Source organism: Lissotriton vulgaris, chromosome 3_1 (genome assembly GCF_964263255.1).
Source record: "Lissotriton vulgaris chromosome 3_1, aLisVul1.2, whole genome shotgun sequence".
NCBI classification, from domain to species: domain Eukaryota; kingdom Metazoa; phylum Chordata; class Amphibia; order Caudata; family Salamandridae; genus Lissotriton; species Lissotriton vulgaris.
In genome coordinates this window covers 158,061,658-158,087,278 of record NC_141689.1, presented here as the reverse complement: position 1 = coordinate 158,087,278, position 25,621 = coordinate 158,061,658, and the positions used below count along the sequence as shown (strand labels likewise).

General features: G+C 48.2%; 1 protein-coding gene across 1 annotated transcript in view; it reads right to left on the bottom strand.

Moving 5' to 3' along the window:
- STOML2 (stomatin like 2) overlaps positions 1-22,267 on the bottom strand; it is a 121,377-nt gene extending 99,110 nt beyond the window's left edge. Inside the window, exon 1 of the mRNA XM_086960250.1 lies at positions 22,121-22,267. Coding sequence (XP_086816376.1) covers positions 22,121-22,165 — 45 coding nt within the window. The 5' untranslated portion in view covers positions 22,166-22,267. The remainder of the gene's footprint in view (positions 1-22,120) is intronic.
- Positions 22,268-25,621: the final 3,354 nt, after the last annotated feature.

Sequence of the window (25,621 nt, the reverse complement as noted above, 5' to 3'; positions counted from 1 at the left end):
AAAAGCACACACAAGAGCGTGTGTGATTCCTAGGGCAACTTACAAACCCCGTTTTTCGATTACAAAATGCGCTTGCGCTGCGAAAGGGCGCGAGCCCTAAAAACAAATTTCCTTAAAGTAGAGAAACACGTGAAAGTCTGAGTTTATTAAATAAAACTTAAATTGACATATTACCAGTCTTCCATGTAGTTACGTATCTTTATATTCATTATTTTAGCAATTCAGCATCTCTAATGCACTACCCCATATCTCTCTCTCAATAGCCGCTACCTCCACTGACTCATCCCAAACATCACTATACGAGTCTCGCCAAAGCACTACCCTATATCTCACCCTATACCTCTCAATATATCCTCTACCTCCAATCTAACTCATCCCAAACCCCACTCTAAGACACTAAGTTCCCCAAAATAGCCCTTTTTCATCTCACCTCCTTTACGCCCCCTTGCATCATCTCAAACATCTTTCACTATTCAGATCACCCAAACAAGCCTTTCTAATCTCTTCCCTCCGACTCTTCACCCTCTACCTCCCCTTTACTCACCCCAAACCTCCTCCTACTGCTATGATCGCCACAAAACACTTGCTTGACCTTTCCCTCTTCTATCCCCCCAATATACAACTAACAGACACATGTCCACTGCTCAAACTAATTTAATAATTCCTTATACTAGTTCCCCATTAATCTGGTTTGGTTTCCGGAGTAGCGTGCTACCTGACGAAAAGAGATTTGACACTTAATCAGGGGTAGCAAGCGCTATATAAATGGAAACCCTTCCCTCCACTATTCTGTTTGAATTCAAATAAACTCACATGTCCACCGCTCAAATTAATTTCATATCTCCCTATACCAATTCACCACTAACCTTTTCTGGTTTTCGGAGTAACGTGCTACTCGACGAAAAGTGCTTAGATGCCTGGTCACGGGTAGTAAGCACTATATAAATGCAATTACAACTGTTACTTTAACTATACTTAGTTTCAAGAACTCTAGGCTAATATCAGTCCAGGTTACCTCACCTCTACTTTACTTCTGAAAATGGCATTCACTAAGATTCAACACACACAAGGTCGCACAATGGGAAGACTGACAAGAGGCCCCACTCTTCACATGCTTCACATGAGAATAACTTGTTTTTCTGCATTGCTGAACTTGCTTCGTAAGCTTAGTCTGAACCTGGAGTGCCGAGGCCTTCAAGGTTATATCAACACTGTTGCTCGAACTGATCAACCCACATTCTAGCCATAACATATATGCAGCTGCGGCAAACCCAGATACTGGCGGCTTTAACAATACGCTGTGTAGGCATGATTGAACACACTTGGAGAACATTTGTATGCTGAGAGCTTGTCTGCAGAACTCGATGTGATTCACTCCTGCTAATCTCTGAAGTATGGAGTCCCCTTTGCAAGCCTAAGAGACCTTCTTTAGCTATAAAATAACCTACTAACAAGGGAGGGTGAAATATAGGTATATATTTAACCTGTTTACATTTAGCATTATAACATGCTTTCTCCCTTTGTATTTTATGGAATAGTAACTATGCTGACAATCTTATTTCTTATCATATGTCTGATTGTATTAGCTAAGATGCTGCACCTGAGATCACAGCGTTAAAATACACATTTTAAACTTGCGAGTGTCTCCCTTTACTCCCTGTTCTGGACTGGTATGAGAGTATAACGAAAGAGTACTCCTGTTTCCCTCCTTACCTGAGGTATCCTAAGTCGCATGTTCTGAGTTGTCTAATCATTGGTTACTTACTTTGCTATAGGACGAAGAGCTAATGAGACACTGATGCTAGTCTGGTAGGGGATTTTGGGTACTAATGTGGGATTTTGGTACACCCTAATTCACTGAGGTCCTGAGTCTCTATGCACAGTTTTGTGACGGAGCAGAATCACTGCAACACTATGTGTTTTAAGGGCAAATAAGAAAAGAAGAAGTAACAATTAGGAAAGGGATATGAGATATAGGGCAGAGCTCACTGATGGTCACACAGTGTTGCGCTTCTACTCTAGAATGTAATTGTTTAACGATAGCCTTATTTTTTGATACAATTGTTATTTAACAGGATACAGAGAGTGCAGCACTTGCATTACTATTTGATATACACACACACACACACACACACACACACCCCTACCTAAACCTGCACTCCTAAACAACGACTCCACTTAAAAACAACTACTTTATTAAATAAGAATCCAAGGGCCAAATGTACAAACTATTTAAAAATTATAAATCAAATCCATAGTTATGCAAGGTCAAAAAGCCTATCATGTAAAGGCTGATACCTGTGCTCTGGCAAGAAGAATGTGAATTTTAATATCACAGTACAGGCGGGAGGTGGCAATAGGAGCACATTTTCAGAGTCAGGGTCACAGTTTCTGACCAAACTGAGAGGGGCATGTATAGGAAGTACAGACTGAGCAGTACGGTGTTTTTGGACCTCAGATGATTTGGGCTCACTGTTAGGTGTGGAAACATGCAGAAGTGATGCCAATCAAATACGTGCATGTCCTGTACTAACTGACCTCATACAGTTATCTTATCAGGGCATTGTGGATACAGCAGGTGGACTTTCATTGAGTGCGCTGTCCCTGTTTTTTCACAAATCCCTGGACACCACGTTGGAACAAATTCACACACAGGCTTTCCAAACACGTCTCGAGGATTGCAGCATACCATTTTGAGTTTTACCGAGTAGCATACTGCCCGCAGGCGACAGCCTGCGTGGATGGGACACGTTTGTCTGTCAAATTCCACAGGATTCTTGTACCATAGGAGTCCGCACTCGCTCAACATACAGAATGTCTGCAATGTAGGGTGCCTCGTAAGGACGTTGTGTTACAAACCCCCACTCCCCACCTTTGAGTACCCATGGTTCTTACATGTGTGAGAAAAGTGGCTTCTAGACCAGTCTTGCTAGAGAAGACTTAGGAGAAGACTGTATAGCGTTAATTAAATCCCTTATACTCATGACAAACAGCAGACATCCTTTATTTTACATCAGTAAGAGGATGTTTTATCTGTATTAGGAGACAGTGTGTACAGCACGTCCTTGGCTTCTCTCACCGTACCTTAATACAATGAGACCTGGTCGCGCGAAAATACAACGGTTCACGAAGAAGTACAGTAATAACCACCGAGCACCCACCTGGGCTCCTAAAGTCCTGATTCAGGAGTCTACATAAGGATGGTGGTGCACTGTATTTATTTATTAATGAAATTTTTAGAGCGCGAACAAAGGCCCTTGGGCGTCTCGGCGCTGTAATATCTGCAAAATTCAACCAAGGAGGGGAAGAGAGGGTCTACTGATTAAAAAGCCAGGTCTTGAGTGGTTTACGAAATGACCAGAGTGAGTGGCTTGATTTAATCGAGGGAGGCAGAGTATTCCAAAGTCTGGGGGCTGAGACAAGAAATCTTCTGTCTCCCCATGAGACAGATTTGCTGCGTGGGACCACCAGATCATTCAGACTGGAAGAGCGTAAGGTTCTGGGCGGGCAGTAGGGGGGTCAGATTTTGAGTGAAGAAAGCAGGTCCCATGTTATGCATGGCTTTGAACACTATGCATAAAACTTTGAATTTTATTCTATTCCTTATGGGTAACCAATGAAGTTCTTTGATGGTCCCAGAAACAGAGTGAGATTTAGGGATTCTGCCCAGGAGCCTAGCTGCTGAATTCTGGATTAATTGCATTTTGTTCAAGACTCCTTCTTGAGCATTCAAGAACAGGGCATTGCAATAATCCAGAGTCGACAATACCAAAGAGGTGACCAATGTTTTGCCGGCAGAGTCTGGGAGAAAAGGAAGAATTTTCTTAATTAATCTCAGTTTGTAGAAGGCAGCAGAGGTGATCTGGTTAGCATGAGGGACAAAAGTAAGATGGTCGTCAAAAATGAATTCAGCTGCAACAGCGTACAAAACGTGTTGTTCGTATGCAATGTTGCACAACATCGCCACCAAACATGTACTTCCAGTGGTCCAAGATGTCAATGTGGATGAGGACAATGATGACCTACCCCATCTCCACTCACACCAACCCCAAACCCTGTTGGGGATACAGCAAGGGCTGCTGAAGGAAGGGCACAAAGGACAGGCTCTGAACAAGCCACTCTGGATGTAAGTGCAGAACAAATATAATGAGTGATAAATGGCACGTATATTTTTTGCATTACCAATTATTTTCATGCTTATTCATAGGAGTTATTCAAAACTGAAAACATCTGCCATACGTGGCTTGCAGTCTATGAAGGAACATTTTCGAGTGCACAGAAAAAAATCACATTTGATGTCTAGAAAATGTGAACCCTCCATGCCTCTTTCTCCCTTTATCATCAGTTACCCAGTCAGCAGTGAACCCTCAAACCTCTCCTTCGGTTTCTCCACCATGCCTCCTTGTGCGCTGGGTCCTTTGTAGGTCTGCTCAGACAGACAACTCTGGCTTGATGCCGCTGTGCTTTCCTGTGCAGGAATACCTGCTCTACAGTATGTGCTTGCACTGTGTAAAACACCTCCAGGGCAGAAGTCACAGGGACCCGGCATTTGGTCACATCTCCTGACTGCAGTGTGCCTTTTTACTATGTATGTTGACAGTGCTGCATTATAGATCTCCATTCACGAAGCTCCCACATGCCTGAATTCTAGGCACCACATGGCACTGCAGAATGTAGTTACTGGTGAGGAGTCCATAATGATGGCTATGGCCTGGTGTAGTGAATGTGCCATTTATATGGTTGAATGGCCCGATTATGGCCGTTGCCCACCACCATCTTAGTATATGACCTGATATAGTGATGTGTAGGCCTGCATAGTATGAATAAGCTACAAAGTAGGGCTTGATTATGCCTTCTTTGTTTCCGACTTTATCTTGCTTCGTGGTAGTGCTTGCCTATTGGCTTTGGCATACTCTTATGCCGTCTTGCATACTAATTTTGCTCATTTATGGGGGTAGTGGCCTATGCTTAAGCAACTCCATTTTCTAAAGCTGTCACCATCTTCTGAGCTTTTCTAGGTGAGAAGCCATGTTATGCTTTTCACGTATTTTCTGCACCTCGTATGCTGGTAGAAAGCGGTTCTTGTCAGAGGAATGTGCTCACTCTGCCCCGGAGTCATAACAGACGCTTGGCCAGTCTATACTGTGGCCTTGGCGCGGAGTGGTAGGGAATCTGATGGGAAAAGGAGGCGCAGCTCACAGGAGCCTCGTCCTACGTCTCCACTTGTACTAAAGGGGGTATCTAAGTCTCAACCACTGGTAGTTCATCACAGTACATATGGGTAGCTGTGACGGTGGAGCAGAATTCTGATTCGGCTGGAGACACGGACTCCCCTCCGGCGACGTGGAAGCGAGATGTATAGATACTTGGTGAGGTGTTCCACTTATTCTTATATTCTGACTGTTCTTGCCGAACTATCCTCTTCTATTTTCAGGTTCTATATATTTATATACATATAAGTTCTATATATGGATTACTGATTGTGTTTAGCAATTGCTTAGGTGCTAATATGAAGAAGGCCTATCGTGACTTAGTATTTTCTTTTCATCCTATCATTGTGTAATAAAAGAAACCCCAGAGCATATAATTATTTGTCTGTGTTCCTTGGGATGGGAGGTCAGGACCTTTCTGATCCAAAAACTGTCGTACAGAAGGATGGTAAGTTTCCCTTCTTGTAGGTAATTGTAGAGGGAGAGTAGTTCCGCTCCCAACCAGGGAAGTGTAAATTCTAATTCTTCCACCCAAAGCCTTGTTGGGAGAAGCATGGGATATATTATATATATATACATGCATACATACATACACACACACACACACAAGACATCACAGTCTTAATTTCATGCTCAGCACTCGTTTATTGACAAAATAGCTCAAACACTCACTGGTAACCTGTAAGGTCTCCAAACTTTCACGTTGAAATAAACCTTATTAGAAATACCCTAGAAGCTCTTTCAACACTGTATGTTGGAGATATTAATTTCAAAATGTTTATTAAAATTCCTATTCACTATTGTTTAGGGGAAGTTCTCATTCATTCATGTATGATCTTTCAGATACCTTTTCTGAACACCAGCTGATTGGCATTTATAATTTTAGTTTTTTTGTTATTCTTCACATTAAACTCATATACCGTTCAAATTACTACAACTAATGCTTATGTCAGCCAAACTGCATTTTACTCACTATTTTCAATGTTACCATATATAATGGTAACATTGATAATAGTCTCATCTCTTAAACCGTTTTCATTTTAATGTCCTCTAAGTTATTTCATAGTCTGATCCAAACTCACATAACTCTTTTGTAGCATATGCCACATTTAGATCATCAATGTCTTTCTTTGTCTTTTCAATCTTCTTTTGTAACTCTTTTAGCACAATATCTGCATATGTGATCAATGGTTTCATTAGGTCTAATGATTATTGGCAGTGGTGTTTTGATTTACCTGCCAGATTTTTATTAAATGTCATCTAGTGATAGAAAAATATTCACTTTACCTTTAGAATAAGAAGTGATGTTGCTAAAGCAATGTTACTTCTAAATAAATTAACCAGATGTGTCTGTTTTGCATGACCTCAGGATGCAACCTACACAGGGGAACACATGGTCTGTCTAGGGTACCGGCAAACTCCACTGTTAGTTGCAAGTGGTCGGACAAAAATCAGTATGGATACAGTGCTGCGAGTATCAGGTGGGCCATTTCGCTCATCACCAGAAACTGGTCCAGTCTGCTGTAGGTATCATGCGTCAAGGAGTGGCAAGAGTATTCCCTCACAATGGGATGGCCCTCACGCCAGATATCAATACAAAACTATCTGACCATTTCTTCTCTCAGACTTTGTAACATGGATGGTTTCGTATGAAGTCGGGGAGGGTGTTGATCCATAGACCCGTCCAAGGTGCAACTTAAGTCCCATATGATCAGGATAGTCACATGTGGCAGGAGAAGTTCGATAACAGTCCAAAAAAACGGACGGTCATCAGTATTCGGAGCGTACACATTGACTTGTCCATACACCAGTATGTATCTACCCTGAACGAGTCAGTGTAGCAGCGCTGAAAGAAGACCCCGGGGGGCCAGTAAGAGTGAAACTCCCCCCGCATGTGATGTTACAGCGAATTATATACGCTTGTCTAAATAACCAAGTTTTTAACTAAGTCCTAAATCTCATTTAGGAAGTGTAGTTCCAATGTTGGGGAGGGGTGTCAAGGGGTTCCAAACACCAGGAGCAGGCACGGCAAACCTGATTCACCCACTCTCTTCTTGTTGAACTTGGGAACCTCTAAAAGATATTGAAGAGATCATCTAAGATTGCGATTAGGGATATAATTCTGGAGGTCATGAAAAATGGGTTTACAGAATTTGAAAATGGTGCATCCAATTTTAAACACGGTTCTCTGAGCAACAGGAAATCAGTGTAATTAGGCCAACAGGGGTTTTGTGTGGGAGAATCTAGGCCAGGGGTCTTCAACGTTTTCTGTAGAGAGAGCTACTTCTGATCACAGAAAATCATTGTCAGTTACTGAAGGTTATGCAGCTCAGGCATTTTTACCAGATGCTTCCAAGCCCAGCTTAATTGACTTTAAGCCTAATGTTCATAGAGTCAGATTCTATGGTTTAAACAAAATACTATGACTAGGGGCACTATGACACGGCTGGCATGTGTGTGAGTGAGAGCATGATTTTTGAAAGATGTATGAACATGTGTGAGGATGAGTGAGATATATGTATACGGATGACTGAGAGATTGTGTCATATGTACTTGTGGCACAGAACATTCCTTTCGCCATATGAGGCCCCGTACAAATGGGAGAAATTTAAAGCACAGTAAATATTCTGCAAAAATGTTCAGACTATGGTCCATTTTTCTGCACTTTAAATTTCTCCAACTTAAAATAATGGATGTATTGTAAATGCAACACTTTGAAATGGGAGACAATTTAAAATGAAAAATTAATCATTAAGATAACTTTTCATTTGAATTTTCTCCCATTCAAAAGCATTCAGAAACATCATTTTGTTCTCACGCTCCAATATTGGAGTCAATAAGGACTTTTATTAAAGAGCTAAAACCTCTGTGACCCAGACTGCCCATAAATCGGACTAAGTACTGCTAATTATCAGGCTGTGCTATCTGCAGCTTGATGATAATAACATCAAGTAAACACAGCTTTCCCTTAACACTAAAATAACAAGCATTGGCATAGCCAACTGGTCTCGCTTTTTGTGACCTTATAAGTGATTAGCTATGCAGCACATGATCATGGGTGCTGTGCCGCCCTAACCAAAGCCAAATTAGTTAATATGTAAATCAACACCAGACACTTTATTGCTATACCACACACTGAGCGTGTATTCCATATGGTTAATAAGGGAAGCTTTTAGAATGTAATTACAATACATTGTGAAGCCACATAAGCACGCTTCGCCCATTGCAACTGCAAAAGCCACTTCAAGTTGCCCAGCACATTCCCATTCTATTTGTATGGCATGGGATGCTTTGTATCCACACCGTACGCCCAGACGCTCCCCCTGCTGGGCACTCCCAGGGAAGGAGGGGTGATGACAGAAGCCGCACAGGAGAGTTGGACACAAGCAGGTGTGGAGACGCTGGGGGACCTTTATGCGGATGGTGCCCTGCTTACTTTTGCAGACTTCACCACAAACACAGGCCTACCGGCCGGGCAATTCCTCCTACATGCGTCCATAGTACACACACTGTCAGAAGCCTGGGGCGACATGTCGGAAGAGCCGCCAATGCACCACTTCATGCAATACCTGCATGTCATGGGCAATGGCACCCACATAGTGCACTGGCTGGCACAGGCCCTCCTGACACACACACACAACACTCCACCCTACAACTCAGAGACAAATGGGCAATAGATAGAGGAAGGGACTGGATGGACAAGGAATGGGCAATGGTGCTGGTTGGTCCAACTAACATCCCACGCAACCCCCGTTTTAAAGTCATACAATTTTACATCTTGCACCACGCTTATCTATCGACTGATAAGATAAACAGATACTTCTCGGTCACCGACACTGCCTGCCAGAGATGCTCCCTGGTTGGAGCGGACCTCTTACATATGCTTTGGCTATGCCCCAACGTCCAGTCGTACTGGGCCGCGATCACAACGCTACTGACACAATGCACTGCAGAAGAAATACCGCACACGTGGGAGGCCTGCATCCTGGGGCTCTATAAAAGGACAAAACTAAACAAAGTACTGACTCGCTTTTGGGACCTGGGACTTATTACAGCCAAGCGCCTGCTCACCAAACGCTGGAAGAATAGTGAACCCCCACATATTCGGCACTGGTGCACCTCTTTCGCCAATTGGGCGCAGGCGGAAAGCACAGTCCTACACCGAGAAGAAACGGCTGGGCTCAGGAAGTTTCCCATTGCGCAGCTCTGGGATGACATCCTAAAGCCCTTCCAGCAAGCGAGTTTGGAACAGGGAATTACTTGAGACAGGGTCCTCATCCAAACCAACCCACGGACGTGGGACACAGCAGTGATCCCATGTACCCACTGTTTCCTTCCCCGTCTGCGATGCGGCACATGTCACAATCTGAACAGCTGTACTGCGGTCATGACGCGTAGACGCAAATCATGCCACATTGATTGTCCCCCACGCCCACGGTTACCAGCGATTTTATGAGCACCTGGCACAATCACGCTATGTCTACCGTCTCCCATCTCCTGCGCAACGGGGACCCCACCAAATGCTCTGCTTGTGGTTGGTGTGGTTGCCGCAACCTGATAACGCTGCCCTTGCGCTGCCCGCCCCGCGCCCACTTCGCGCTCTCACCTCACTCCCGCACTATTGGACCCTATCCTCCGCTGCAACTCTTCCACCCTACCTACACGCATACGAATGCCTCAGCCCTTGTTAGTCTTTTTCCTCCCACTTACCCCTGATGTATCTCACGTTTTTGTTTACATGCTGGTTATGTTTGAAAACCAGGACACTTTCACTGTTGATGAGACACTACAAAATTTGCGTATATGATATAGGTAATCGCGCATTCTTTGGCACTCAATGTCTCCTTTGCGCCCGCATGGTGCGCGATACATTACACATGGCCTGCAGGGAACGACCGGGGAGCATGTTGTCCTGGGGCACGCAGACAGTCCTACATCGCAACTATTCATCCTGACCTCCCTAGCAATATCGCCAGAATAGGATGGTGACGTACATGTCGAGACAATAGGCACACCAACTGCGGCCACAATGGTCTCTTTCTGGTTACACCACTGCAAACAACCACTCCTTTATCTTGGTGCAATGCATTATTGACCTAAGTATTCGCTACGCCGCTGTGTACCATGCGAATAATCAATGGTTTTCATATTTTCAATTTCCCTGTTTATTGTTGACATGGGTGCTGACCATGGCTGCCTACGATCACGAACTGCTGATAGCATATATTTGATACCAAGCTCTACCAACAACAAACATAAAAACTGTTGATCTATCTGTTCTCCAATATGCACGATGTACGATATGTATACGCTTCACTTTCTCACGCCGACGGACCCCAGGGTTGACGACTGAACGGCTGTGTTACCTTAACGACGTTGACCAAAAGCTATATTTAAAGAGGGCGGCCCACAGAGGTTGTAGGCCATTTGCTGTGTCATTTCAAATCTGCTACAATAAAGGTCTTTAAAAAACAAGCATTTACAATGCAATGGTTTTGCCTTTGTTAAAGTTTGAGCTATTGGCAATGCTCTTGACATTATTTTTATTTATGGTTTTTTTTAACATAAATAAATGGCATTGTCATTTGCAATGCCACTAGCTTTATCTTTCGCAAATGACACCCACAAACACCTACAGAGAGCCCCCCCCAACACACACCCACACATCAACTAAAACCTCCCCATATTCAGAACAGCAATAAGACTTGAATGCCCTGAAATCTGAACAGACACTTGTTATGCCTGTGAAAGTAAACCTCAAACTCCTTTTGTATGAGTGGGCGTACTGCTTACTTGTAAAATAGTCCCTCATAAATTGAAATGAAAGTACTCCATGATGGAGGTGGACCAGTACACCAAACATCTAATAGAATGAGGCGACACTGCCATCCTCGCATGCACACAGCTTGTATACTTTATCAAATTAGTACCAATATGCATACGTCAGTTGTGCACTCAGGGCAGATCAATTAAGAGGGGGCAGTGAGTGAATACGACATGATGCAGCTGACTGGAAAGAACGCGGACTGGTAAACGGAACAAGCCCTCTAATACGAGAACGTATTAAATGTATAATTCCACAAATGTGGCACGAGAACATCAACTGTAAGCCAAAAGTTAACAGCATTGGTAAAACGGTCAAATTGAATGCAAAAGAGACTAATAATAAAAAAAATGAACACACACCACGATACTGGCGCGCCTTTGAAAGGTGGACAGTCGTAAACGGACAGTGCTAAAGTAAGGAATTGTTAGGAGTTGCATTTGAGGGCGCGAGCTGTGCCAGGCGCTGGCAGGAAGTGCCCCCACCTTCTCCCAGTGCCTGGCTGCACCTCTGCCCGGTCCCTCCACCGAAGCACCTACCGGTGGTCGGAGGGCCGCGTTACACTCCTTTGGGGGAGGAAAGAGTGAGCAAATATTGGCGGCACATGGGGGCGCTGACACGGGGCACATTGTTCCCCCGCTGGCCCGTCACTTCCCCATTTGCGCTGGGACTACTACAATGCCTCCATCCCGCACCTCAGCCGAAGATACCCCTCTCCCATCCCGGGCACACTCACATATCTTGCCCCTGAGGCTCTGCAAAATGCGGGGGGGTCTCCCAGCTGCCCCCGTCTTCCTCCGCCATGACCAGACATCAGATTCTAGCTTGCCGACACACACCAACTTCAGGCCATTGGAAACCCAGCCGCGCGCCACCCCGCCCCATGCCTGGCGTCACCGCCCTCCTGCACCGTGCCCCGTGAACCAGGTTCCGCCCCCAGCGCCCGACCACACCCCCCAGGCGCGTCACTGCGCTGCCATAGGTGGGAAAGGGCAGGGCATTCAGTGACAAAATATCCCTGCCCTGCGCTGTGTTTATACCGAACACTTCCGCCTGACCTGTTTGTGGTGGCTTAGGTTAGTGCAAGCACAGTCTGCAGGAAGTTTGTGCACCTAGTTGCAAAAACAAATGAAGACAGTATTAAAGTCACACTCGCATTTTTTAGGCTAATAGCTATCAGTCAGTTGTATAACTTCAGAGTAGGGTTGTGTCGTGATAAAGCAACCCCAACGGTTAGAGAAACCTTAAACAAAACCAGATGAAACGTGATCCTTCTCTCTCCAGCCACGTTAATTGACAAAGTAAGAATCCACGCTATACAAAGGTTCTATCAGACCTAAGATGAAAGCACATTCTAAATATTATTAAAGGCAAACATCAAAACAAGAGCACACATTAGTACAGGTTGTCACCAAACGATGCAGGCTGCTTTCTGCTCTCCACTCCTCCTCCTCCTCCCGATGACGCGGCGGAGGCTCGGCCAATCCCAGCGCGGCCCTGGCTGGAGGCAGACGGCTGCTTCCTTCGGCTTCGGGGGCCGCGGTGGGAAACAAAGGGACAATGCTGGGTCTTGTGTGCACAAATGTTTTTTTCTTTACTTGGACACCTCGGCGCAAGTGAGGTGGGGGGGTCCAAAAAAAAAAAAAAAAATCGACAAAGGACGATCGGCAAAGGCAACTACAATGAGGGCGGGTGCCGGACCAGATTCGGGGGCGTTCCCGGCTTTCGGCTGACTTAGCGTGACATAGCCAAAAGCCAAAAATTCTCGGGAACGCCCCCGAATCTGGTCCGAGATTGACGGACAGAGCCTTCTCCCAATGGCTAGCCTCCATTTATGGAGCTAGCCAATGCGAGAGTGGGGACGGTCCAGTCCCCACACACAGATATCATTAAGTTTTTCCTAGCGCATGCGTACTTCGTACGCATTGGCTAGGCAAAACCTAAAAATGGGATGCTTTGTATCCACTAATGTTGTAAGAGCATATATCAAAGTATGCACTCCTATCGCCGCTTTACACAGCCATGCTAAAAAAAAAAAAAAAAAAAAAAATTCCCAAAAAACAACCACAAAACCACAGTTGATATGTTCATAGTTAACAGTGGCAAATGAAACAGCTTTTTACAGTGCACCCTACAATGCAGCACTTGTCATATATAATATAAATAAAGGTCAAGTACTTCACATCTAGGTAATGTCAAATAATGTTCTTTTTATCCAGAAACACCTCACAACTTGTGGATTTTTCATGAAAATTGTTCCAAACTTTTTTGACTTTTTTTTTTTTTTTTAAAGGTAACACTGGGGGGGCGTGGCCAAGATGGCGGGGGGGCGTGGCCAAGATGGCGGGGTGAGCGGACGCTTCCTCCCGTAGCTCCTCCGGCCCAGCTCATCTCGAGCCCCGATTCCTACGCTTCTCTCCCCCCGCGGCTTCACTGCGGGCGAGAGAACTGTGCCGGAGTTCTTGGGGCACATTTTGATGCCACTTTGACTTCTGCTGCCCCGGGGGAAGTCCCCGAAAAGTTTGATCAACGATCGATCCGAGGAGTGGAGCCTGGATCGCCCCGAGGAGAAGGGCCTGGAGGCGGAGCGTATTGCGGCGCTGTCCGTGCGCCTCGGCTGGGCCGAGTGCTGAAAGCTGGGGATCCCGAGGGAGCGGACTCGACGGACTCCGCGGAGTGCGGAGGCTTCCTGGACGGTGCCCTTGTGACCAGAGTCATCGCTGGACGACAGACCCCAGACCTGCGATCTATCCCCCTGCCATGGGTGTCGGTGTGTGACGCCTTGCGGATCCCGAGCCTGGAAGCGAGGGACGGTGGAGTTTGAGCGGTGGCCGAACTGGGTGTACTAGTCGGTGAAACTGGGGGACACTGGCATTGCACTTTCCCGACCCGTTGCTGTTTGAGGGTCGCCCATAGACTTGCTGGCCTGGGCTGGCCTCCTAGATTCCGCCCTCCCGCCATCTTGTCGTTGAGGAACTGGTATTGGTGACCCTCGCCCGCGCCCTTGTCATACGGGCGCCTCGGCTCATCCTGGTGCCTACGCATCTGCCGTCCTCCCTGGAAGCACACGGCCGAAAGCCTCCGACCTGAACCTTGATTATCGCCCTGACTGGCTCGATGGTCGTCTCGCCCTGGCCCGTGCCGCCATTTTGTCGTCTGTGACGCACTACCCTTGTCCTCGGTGAGGTCTTCACATCTGGGGCCCACGAGCGGCTGGGCGCATCTACAGCGGCCAGCTCTAGGCTTCGCCCACCGCGGAGGTCAAGATGGCTGGGAGACGAGGCGCGGCACGGGGAGATCGCACTCTGCCGGACATGCTCGGCAGGGCCCAGCAACTGCGAGACAGGACGCAGCCGTCCCCGGGGTCCTCCCGGGCCTCAACGGACGCCACCGGAGGCGAACCACCAGTCACGAGGTCCTTCATGGAGGACTTATTCAGCTCCCTCAAGGAGGAATTCCAGACTCTCAAGACCGAGGTGGCCGGAGAGGTCCGTGAAGTGCGCAGAGAAATCGAGGGCCTGGGTGAGCGGGTCGACACTGTGGAAACGGCGGCCCAGCGTCATGATGAAGAGATAGTTCATCTCCAGCAGGACGTTCTCCGCCTACGGGAGCAATGTGTTGAGCTCCAGGCCCACTCTGAGGACCTCGAGAACAGGTCCAGGCGGAATAACATCCGGGTGCGAGGCGTTCCGTCCGCGGATGAGGGTGCGGACCTAGTGGCCTACCTGCAGGACCTGTTTCGCGACATCTTGGGAGAAGGAGCGGACTTCCCGATCCGTATCGACAGAGCACACAGGGTGGGCCGCCAGCGCCAGTCATCGGCACCCCCACCTGATATTCTGGCATTTCTGCCGGATTTCCCCCTAAAGGAGCGCATTATGACAGAGGCCCGCAGGAAGCAGCCGCTGTCCTTCCGAGAACGACCCGTGGCGCTCTATCAAGACCTGTCCGCCATCACACTGCAGAAGCGCAGGTCTTTCCGCATCGCTACGGACTTTCTGCGGGAGCATGAGACGGCCTACTCCTGGGGTCACCCCTTCCGTCTTATCTTCCGATGGAATGGGGTGCTACATCAGCTGCGCTCCTTACAAGATGTCTGTGGGGTGCTGGGACTCACAGCTACGGAGGAAGAAGGGGCGACACCCGCATGGAGGCGCCCCGAGCGGCGGGGCCGACGGAGGTCGAGAAGGCGCCAATCGCCGGCGACGGCGAGTCGCCCTGACTCCCCTACCATCAGGGCGGATATGGCGGAGGCCCTGAGGACTGCGGCCAGGAACTTGCCTGAATCTAATGGCGTGGCCCAGACGGCCTAACTTTTCTCCGGGGGGAGAGACTCTTAGCTTCTGCGATGCTGAGTTGGGGCTGGGGGTTGGGGGGGAGAGGTTGGAGGTGTGTGGCTGGACGTCCACCTGACTGGTTTCTACAGACTCGCCCACTTGGGCTAGACTGAGACAATGGGGTGTTTTTTCTTGTTTTTGGTTTTGGCTGGTTGCCATGGGTTGGTTTTGGGGGGGTTCAAGAGCTGGTTTGGTGTTGGGGGGGTCCCGTCCGATATTGTCCGAACACATGCGAGGCCGACTCTGGCCTTCCCTGCACCCTTCCCCCGCGCACCCCTTCCACTGCTCCCTCGCTTGCTGCATAGCGCTTTGCGTCCCTGGGAGCGATGCCGTCCCTGAAAGTAGTGACTCTTAACGTTAAGGGTCTGAATAATCCTGTGAAGCGTAGGGCGATCCTCTCCCTGCTAGAAGGGTCGCAGGCGGATATCTGCCTCCTGCAGGAAACCCATTTACTCTCTAAAGATTGCCATAGGTTGCGCTCTGCCAAGTTCCCCACACAACTCTTTTCCTCGGCTGCGACTAAGACTGCGGGGGTTGCCATTCTTCTAGCCAGCTCCTTCAGGGGTGAGGTGTTGTATAAACATGCCGAGCAGAAGGGGAGGCTTCTAGCGTATCGCATGCGTCTGGGGGGTGTTGCCTTCACGGTTGGCTCCGTGTACAGCCCAAATGACCACCAAGATCGCTTCCTGGAATCTGTGTTGGTAGACGTTACTGCCTCGCCCGATCGCCACGTCATTTTGGGGGGAGACCTGAACATGGTCTTCGACTCCACCTTGGATAGGTCTGCCCAGCGCTTTCCGCAGACGGGGGAGCTCTCCAGAGCGGTACAGGACCAGATTGCAGAGATGGATCTGCATGACCTCTGGCGCACCATGCACCCCGCCGATAGGGACTACTCATATTTCTCCCACGCACACCGCACTTATTCGCGGTTGGACAACCTCTTGGTGAGCGGACCGCTTCGCTCGGCCGCCACGGCAGCAGACATCGGGGTCTTGTCCCTGTCCGACCATGCGCCGGTTTCCGGAGTTTTTGCTTGGCCGGCGGCCCCCCCCTCCAGAGGGCTGTGGCGACTTCGGGACACGCTTCTCCATAAGAAATCGGTGGTGAAGCGAGTGGAGGAGGTCATTCAGGAGTACCTGACCCACAATAACAACTCCGACACGTCCCTAGCCACGCAGTGGGCGGCTTTGAAGGCGGTTGTCAGAGGGGAGTTTATCTCCATATCCTCGGCGGAGAACGGAGCGGCAACGTAAGAGGGAGGAACTAACGGCGCAGGTCAGGGAACTTGAACAGGTTCACCGCCGGACGGGGGCTCCTCGAGTCTGGAGGCAGCTGAAGGCGGCGCGGAAACTCCTCTCTGCGTTGGACCTGGACCGGGCGGAGTATGCGGCGTTGCGCTTGAAGCATGCCTTTTACACCGGCGGAGACAGATGCGGTAAGCTCCTGGCCCACCGGCTCAGGGCTGCGCAGCAACGCAACGTGGTAAAGGAACTAGTGGGAGCGGATGGGGTCCTGGTTTCCGGTGACGCGGAGGTGGCGGATTCCTTCCGTGCCTTCTACGAGGCGCTGTACGCTGCAGAGCCCTCCCCACCGGGAGAGGCTGAGGCCTACTTGGAATCAGTAACCCTCCCTGCCCTGGATCCCGCCCAAGCCGACCACCTGGAGAGGGACATTCATGTGGAGGAAGTCATCTCCGCTATTGCACGGTTAAAGCACGGCAAGGCCCCGGGCCCGGATGGCTATACGGCCTTGTTTTACAAGACCTTCTGTTCCACTGTCGCGCCTCTCCTGGCTCGCTTATTCAATTCCTTCTCTGAACCGGGAGCCATCCCACCGGACCTTCTCTCGGCGACTGTGTCGGTTATTCCGAAACCGGGGAAGGACCGGGCTCTGTGCGGCTCGTATCGGCCCATCTCGCTTCTAAATGTGGACCTCAAGCTTTACACGGGGATCTTGGCGGCCAGACTGGGTCTGCACCTACCAGGTCTGGTGGAGGCGGACCAGGCCGGTTTTGTACCCGGTAGGCAGACGGTCGACAACACCAAGAGGGTGACGCACGTGCTAGAGAAGGCCTCACGCGTCCCGGGTGAGCGGATGCTGCTGTCGGTCGACGCGGAGAAGGCCTTTGATAGGGTCCATTGGCCGTACCTCGAGCTGGTTCTCGGGAAACTGGGGATCGGCGAGAGGTTCCGCACTATGGTCTTTAATTGTTATAGGAGGCCGTCAGCATCGGTGCGTGTCAATGGACACAGCTCCAGCAGCTTTGCCATTGAGCGCGGCACGAGACAGGGCTGCCCCCTTTCGCCGCTCCTGTTTGCCCTCTATATGGAGCCGTTTGCCCAGAGGATTCGCGATAACCCGGACGCTATTGGGGTGAAGATGGGGCAATACACATATACTGTCAGCTTATATGCGGACGATGTCTTGCTGACCCTGGATGACCCCAAGCGGTCGCTCCCTGCCTGCGTCCAGGAGCTGAACTCCTTTGCCCGTGGCGGGCTTTAAAATGAATATGTCTAAATCGGCTGCCCTGGATGTGTCACTCTCTGTCGACACCAGGCGGGACCTCCAGCGTCTTTTTCCTCTGCAATGGTCCTCCTCCACGGTGCCTTACCTGGGGATTTTGCTTGCACCCTCCCTACCTGCAATGGTCGCAGCTAACTACTCCTCCCTGGGCAAGAAGATCAAGGAGGAACTCGGCCGATGGAACAAAGGCCTGCTCTCGTGGCTGGGCCGTATCGCAGCGGTGAAGATGACGATACTGCCTCAGATCCTGTATCTTTTTCGCGCTCTACCTCTCCAGCCCCCTGTAGGTTGGATACGGCAGGCGCAGGCTGACATCTCCCGCTTTGTGTGGCAGGGCCGTAAGCCTCGAATGAAACGGGTCCTCTCCATGCTTGCCCCGGAGGCGGGGGGTCTCGGTGTCCCGGACCTCCGGAAGTACTTTCAGGCGGCGCAACTCCGATATTTGGTGGAGTGGAGCCGGTGGGAATCGGACAAGCACTGGCTCTTTCAGGACCAGGCAGTTGCGGGCCGTACCCTCCAGGAAGTCCCGTTCCTGCGGCGCACTCACCGCCCGCCTAATCTCTACGCCTCCTTTATCACCCGAGTTCCGCTGCGAGTGTGGGACGCGGTGTGCGAGCTTCGTGAGCTCACCACTTTTCCATCACCGTTCACTCCCATTGCTGGCAATCCAGACTTCACTCCGGGTCTGGAACCGGGAGCCTTTTCCCACTGGGTGAGCGCGGGTTGCAGGGCGCTTTTCCAGATCTACGGGCCGGAGGGTGTGCTCCCCTTCCAGCAACTCCGACAGGAATTTGGCCTGACGGAAGGGGACAGACTGCGTTATATGCAAGTCCGCCACTGGGCTCTTCAACCCCCAGTGCGAGACGTCGCTGCCCGTTCGATTACGCCCTATGAGCGGTGGCTGGTAACCCGGACCTCGGATGCCAAGCTTATCACCGACTTGTATAAGTTTCTCCAACCCCCGCCGTTTCATTACCATAACCCAGGGAGGGAGCGCTGGCACAGGGAATTGGGCAGGACCTTGAGCCACAAGGAGTGGGACAGGATCGCGTATCGGGCGAGGCACTCTGCGTACCACACTGGGCTGACGGAGACCTTTACTAAGGTGTCCACCTATTGGTACTACACCCCGGAGAGGCTCTACGAGATGCACAAAATCGGCGATAAAGGTTGCTGGCGCGGCTGCGGACAGGATGGTACCCTCATGCACATTCTCTGGGAGTGCCCGGTGCTGTCGGCCTATTGGAAGGAGGTCTTGGATGAGGTAGACAGGCATTTTGAGATCGAACTCCCGCGCTTCCCTGCGTATGTCCTGCTAGGCCTCCCCAATGACCTGATGTACCCGCTGAAGTCCCGCAGGGGTAGACAGATTGCGATTGCGCTAGGCTCAGCGGTTCAAAATATCCTTGTACTCTGGCGTACCCCCACTGCCCCCTCTATCACTGGCTGGCTACACAGGCTCTGGCAGGTACTGGGTATGGAGAAGATGTCGCTAACAGTGGCTGGGAATGTAGACCAGTTTGAAGAGCTCTGGCACCCCTTTTTAGCACTGCTGTCCACGGAATTTCGCGAGCTCACATGTCCACGGTACCTGCGACTCCTTAGGCTGACGCCGCCGGCGGCTCCAGCGGAGTGAATGTGGCGGGATCGGGGGTTTGGGGCTGGGAGGCGGGGTTACATGCTTCTAATGCTGACTTTCGGACGGGGAGGTTGGGGTATTGTTTTCTTCCTTTTTCTCCTTTGCTTTTCTTTCTTCTCTTTTCAGGGGACGGGGGGTTGAAGGGATGGTGTGTTTTTCTCTGTGTTGCGGGACGCTACTCTAGCTTGGCCTTGCTCGGGGAATGGGGGTCTTCTGGAGGGTCATTTGCATTGCCTTATTGCCTTATGACTTATGCTTTGTTACCCTCCGGGGCTTCCTGCCTCCCTACTTTCCTTCTAAATCGCTGCAACGTTTTGCATCTTGTATTGTATGTTCGCCTGACCTCCTATTCCCTTCCCCATGTTTTTGTATCTTAATAAAATACTTTAAACCTAAAGGTAACACTGACCCAAGTAACACACGAGTGTACATATTTCCATCTGTTATGCGCCTATCTCAATATACTGTTTTAACTGCACCCGTTTTATCTAGAGGTTGTATATCGTCAGACAATCATTGTCGACACATTTTTTTAAAATCATGCATTCTATGTCAGCAAATATTTGTGTTTTATAAATACCACGTGTAGAATTACAAGCTATCTGTAAAAGCACCATGCGCTGCTCCCCCTGTTTCCTTCTGTCAATGGGAAGTACTCTGCCAGCAATAAATACTAATACCTCTCTGATTCGAGTGTGGGCCCGCACCAGAAATTAGCACATCCTCGGAGCTCAGAACCCTGGTCTGCGCCCAGGGTAGATGAAAGACGTCTCGACCAATTAGCGATGACTTATGAGCGCCCAGGGAGGAAGTCGGACAGCCAAGGACAGTTTTTACGCAGTATAGATGTTTCTAATTTAACGCTATAAAACCTGAAACAATGCCTGCACAGCGAGAGAAGTTGTGTTGTGTACCATACGCTTTTCAGTGCAATTCTGAGGCCCCCTGAACATTACTTGCTCACACAGTAGAAGCCTGTGCGCACAAATGCTGGCGAGACAGCTAGAGACCCACATATTTCGCATTTGTTTTCTCCACCGGCTCCGAGGGAAATAAACCTGTATTTTTGGAAAGCACGCCAACTGAGTTTCAGTATGGAAATGTACATTTACGGACTGGGTCCAATTCCACAACACGTTCCAAATCCATTTGCATTTTTTGAAACGGGGCATTGAGGAGACAAAAAGTGAATTTAATGTTACTTCAGCACAATTTTGGCATGCGAGTGGTGTGCGCGCGCTGTAAAAGGGCGCAAACTGCAAGGAAGAAAAAAACAAGGAATGCAGCTGCCACTCTGCGAGCCGCTGCTTGCTACCGCCAGCAAAGTGCTAGGGGAGTGAACCTTTGCTAAAAAAGTGGGACATGTGCCCGTCTTTAGCCATTTGCGTGCTTTCATTCTTGAAAGCCACATGCAAAGGCCGATCCAATGTGTGTGAGGAGTCAGACCCACACGGAGAAGTTTAGGGGAAGTTTGGAGTGCTCACAAGAAGCCTCCCATAGAGCAGTGCAGGCGCACTGCACTAGGCTCAACCTAAAAATGTGGCCCTGTGCTTATTTAAAAATGAACTCCAGACTGCCAGCTACTTTGAAGGTATCTGGGAGCTACTGGTAACTCACGATCAACTTGTTGGAGACACCTGATGTAGGCTGACGCCAGACTAGTCTAGCTGCTTGGGTTTGGTTCAGCTGAAGCCTCTGACTTACACCCGTAGGAAGGGCCCAGGCAGAGAGAGTTGGCATCGTCAATTCGGGACAGATCCTCAAGCTACCCACCTTCCCAGGTAAATACTTTAAAATTTAACAACAACAAAAAAACAACAGTATGTTTGCCCACCTCGTTCAACTCTGAACTGCGTATGCCACATAAACAACAGTAGTGCAAGAAAATAAAAATAAAGAAAGGTAGCAGAAAGAAAGAATAAGGGAAAAGGGACTATCAATTGAAAAACAAAATACACACCCACAACTCAGGGGCAACCACAAAAGGATTTACAATTTTACGCCTAACAGGTTACAGGTAGCTCCCTAGCACTATATTTGGAAATGTGAGAGGTGCCGCCCTCAGCGCGTCACTCACCTCCCAAGGAAACGGGCAATGTGGGAGAACACCAACACGAGGCTTGCCACCTCTAAGATCCTACAGACTTGTATCCGTGCAGAGAGAGACATGGGGACCCGTTGGGGCAACGCTAGGACAAAGAAAAGTGGGCACCGAAAATGCAATGCAAACATTCAGGGCCGGAGCTAAGGAACAAGTTTGTGGAACAACGATGTGGAAATGACCTTCCAACGCATGGGGACAGGTGGAGCGTGTAGAATATAAGGAGACAAGACTAAGTACAGGGCACAGCCCTGAGCAGCGTAAGAGTATGGATCACACATATACGCCTCAGCAGGACGAGCGTGGTTCAGGTGAATGGGGGCAAATTTAAAGTCTACAGACAGGGAGCATAGTCGGGGTAAACACAAAACAGGGGCAGAGCTGGGGTCATGAAGGGCAACGCTTAAGTATGACAGACAGGAGGGGGGCACGGAGCCATATGTAAGACAGAGACAGCATGCGATCCACAGCGTCACTCACCCTCCGTAGGGCGGCCCTCGCCCCGCACACGGCAGTCCGCAGCATGGTGCCGGTGTGTGTCACTAAGACACCTCTCCAAACACTTCCGGGAACTGTCCGCGCTGATCAGAGATAGAGGAAGGACACACGCTCATCATAGCCGAAGAGCGAGCATGGGCAATAGACAAAGAGGAAGGACACAAGCTGAGCATAGCCGGAGAGCAAGCACGGGTCATAGACACAGAGGAGGGACACAGGCTGGTCAAACCTGGAGAGCAATCACGATTCATAGACATAGACGAAGGACACAAGCTGATCTCAACCAGAGAGCAAGCACATCTAATGGATACTGAGGAAGGACACTCATGTGGTAGAGTAAAATTTCAAATCTTTGAAGTACACCAGCCGAGGATTATGCATTTCATTCTCGACTTTATTAAGCAGAAGTCGTTTTAAGAGAACAACATTTATTCCAATTAACTACACATCCCAGCAACCTCTGGGAATGATAACCATAGTAACAGTCCTCCAATCACAGCACAGGTCTTTGTATATAATGTTGTGCGGTTCCTTCCTCTTCTTCACCCCATCACTGAGCTGACCATGTGATACAGCCTCAACTGTGACAAAGAGTCACACATCAATAAGACAACCTAAACAGCGACTAAAAAAATTTGAAATGAATGTGGAGTAATGAGGCTACTGCCTCGGTATCCAAAAACTCATCACTGTCAGAAGGAATCTGGCAGACGAAAACAAGACAGACGCTTCCTCTTCTTCATGCACGGAAGTTATCCTTTGTTATTTTCTCTAGTCATTCTTCTGGTCGCCCCCGCTAAGTATTAGAACAAAAACGTTTTCCAGTTCTTCCTTGTCAATCTTTTTACACAATCACGAGCTACACTTTTTTTTATTTCAAATCCTTTTTATTAAAAATTAATACAACACACAGTACAAAAAGAAATCCAAGAATACAAAATAAGGAGACGAATAATAGCTACAAGACAAGAAAATCATCCAGCTGTGACAGTCACAATAAAGTACAAAGTGGGTATATGAGATGGGGATGTTACATCGGCAAATGAGGAATGTGAAATAATGAACATAATATGAGCAATTACATACATTGCTAAAGTTGAATCATTAATATGTCAATGTACATAAAACACAGCATATTCATGACAGTGGTACCTTGAGTCACAGATGGCGCTCCTCACGCTTCCCGTCTTCCAAGCAGAACGAGATGTGACTGATGATTATAATAATGATAAAAATAAATAAATAAAAATAAATACAGAATAAAGAAAAAAGAGTAAAGGGTAAGGAGGCAGCAACTGTGTGACAGTAAATGTTTAGCATAAGGTAGAGCAGTAGATTCATGGTGCAAGAGGGAATACATATCTCACCGACATAAAAACATTGTGCGAAGTATCAGGCTTAAGGTGGGTCATATCAAAGCTCCAAGGAATCAAGCAGACTCCATAGTTTATTGTGGGGTTTTCGCCAAGGAGAGGAGTAAAGGACGTCATTGTCAGCACCTCTCAGTGACGCCAGCCACTCCTGCCAGATTTTGAAAGATACGTCGGACGCATTCTTCCATTTGCTGAGTACTACTTTGCACGCAAGAGTGATCATAAGGTCTAAGAGGTGTCTGTCTTGTTCTTTAGGTGTGTTCGAATCAATTGCTCCTAGGAAAACCTAACTAAACTCCCTAGGGGGTCTGTAGTGAAAAATGCATTAAATATAATTATATATCTCATTCCAATATTGTTGCAAAAGTGGACAGTGGAAAAGCATGTGTGCTAGGTTACCCACATCTGATTTGCAATTCCAGCATAGGGGACTATCCGTAAGTTTTAATTTGAAGAGTTTCTCTGGCGTCCAATAAGTCCTGTTTATCAGCATAAATTTAGTCTGTGACAGCAACGGTGAAATTTTATAATAGAATGGGGTTAAGTGGATTCTGTCCCAGTCCAAAGTCATATTGGTGGTGTTATGTTCTTTTTCCCAATCCCGTTCGCATTTCCTGTGAGCCTTATGAGGCATAGGAGCTAAGATCTTGTATACCTGTGAGACTACATGGCCCAGAGATGTGAGTTGGATTAATTTAGTGCACAGAGTAGGGTTCTGAGGCGTGATATCTTTAGCCGTTATTAGTGCTATAAGGCGTAGGAATCTGTAAAAGTCAAGAGGTTGAAGGACAAAACGTGATTGTAAGGTGACATAGGGCAAAGGTGTGGATCCTTCGTACATATCTTGCAATAGGTTTAATCCCCTCTTGGACCATTCTTCCCAGAAAATAAGGTGACCATCATCTTTTAAAGACGGGTTAAGCCAAAACGAAGTTAAGTTAGATTTGGAGAACCTTACTTTCGCTTTACAGAGCCTTTCAAAGTTTAGGAGAGCTCTTTTAGTGTTGAGGAATATATATTTAGAATGTGGGAAGGCGGAATTGTCCAAAGTCATTATGGCCGGGAGTGGAAGATTGTTAATGATAGATTTTTCTACTTGGGTCCATACAGGGATATAGTCTTGGTATTTGTGGAACCAGTTAGTTCCTTGTTTGCATAGATATGCCGTCTGATAACATCTAAAATTTGGAAGACCTACCCCACCCTTGTCTTTTGGTAGTTGCAGTTTTCGTAGTGAAATTCTCGGTTTCTTATTTTGCCACAGAAAGGCATTAAAGATTTTTTGTAGTTTGGTGAGAAAATCATCAGATAATAACATAGGTAGCATGCTTATTAAATAATTCACAAGTGGCGTAATCATCATCTTCAGAGTTTCCACTCTGCCCCACCAGGACAAGAATTTTGGGGACCAGCCTTCCAACAAGGATGAGATCTTTTTTATATAGGACAAGTTCGTTAATTTTAAGAGTGCTAATTAAATCTTTTTCGAATTCTATGCCAAGGTATTTAAAGCTTTTTGGTTGCCAGCATAGTCCAGAGTCACCTAGGATACCCTTATCACCTATGTTATTGAGTAGCTTAACCTCCGCTTTGTCCTTATTTAGTTTATATCCGGATACTTCGGCAAATTCCGCAAATTCCGCAATTGAAGACTCTGCGTTTTCAGATACTACTAGCACGTCATCTGCGTAGGCCGAAATTTTAACTGTGACATCACCAAACCCTATCCCGCTGATGAGGTCATTATGTCTCAAGGAGTACAAGAAAGGCTCAATTGCCAAGAGGAACAACCAGGGAGAGAGTGGACATCCTTGCCTCGTGCCTTGTTGGAGCTCAAATGAGGGTGATAGACAACCGCCCGCCCTCACTTTAGCTGAGGGGTTAGCGTACAGGGCCATAACCATGCGTATGAAATCCGTTCCGAGTTCGAATTTATTCAGAGTCGCTTCCAGATAAGCCCAGTCAACCTTATCAAAGGCTTTTTCAGCATCTAATGTAACTGCTACTGTGGGAGAATTAGTTAATTTAGCCTTTTCTATGATATGCGCCAGAGTTCTTGTGTTATTACTCGATAATCTATTCTTAAGGAACCCTACTTGTGACGGGTGTA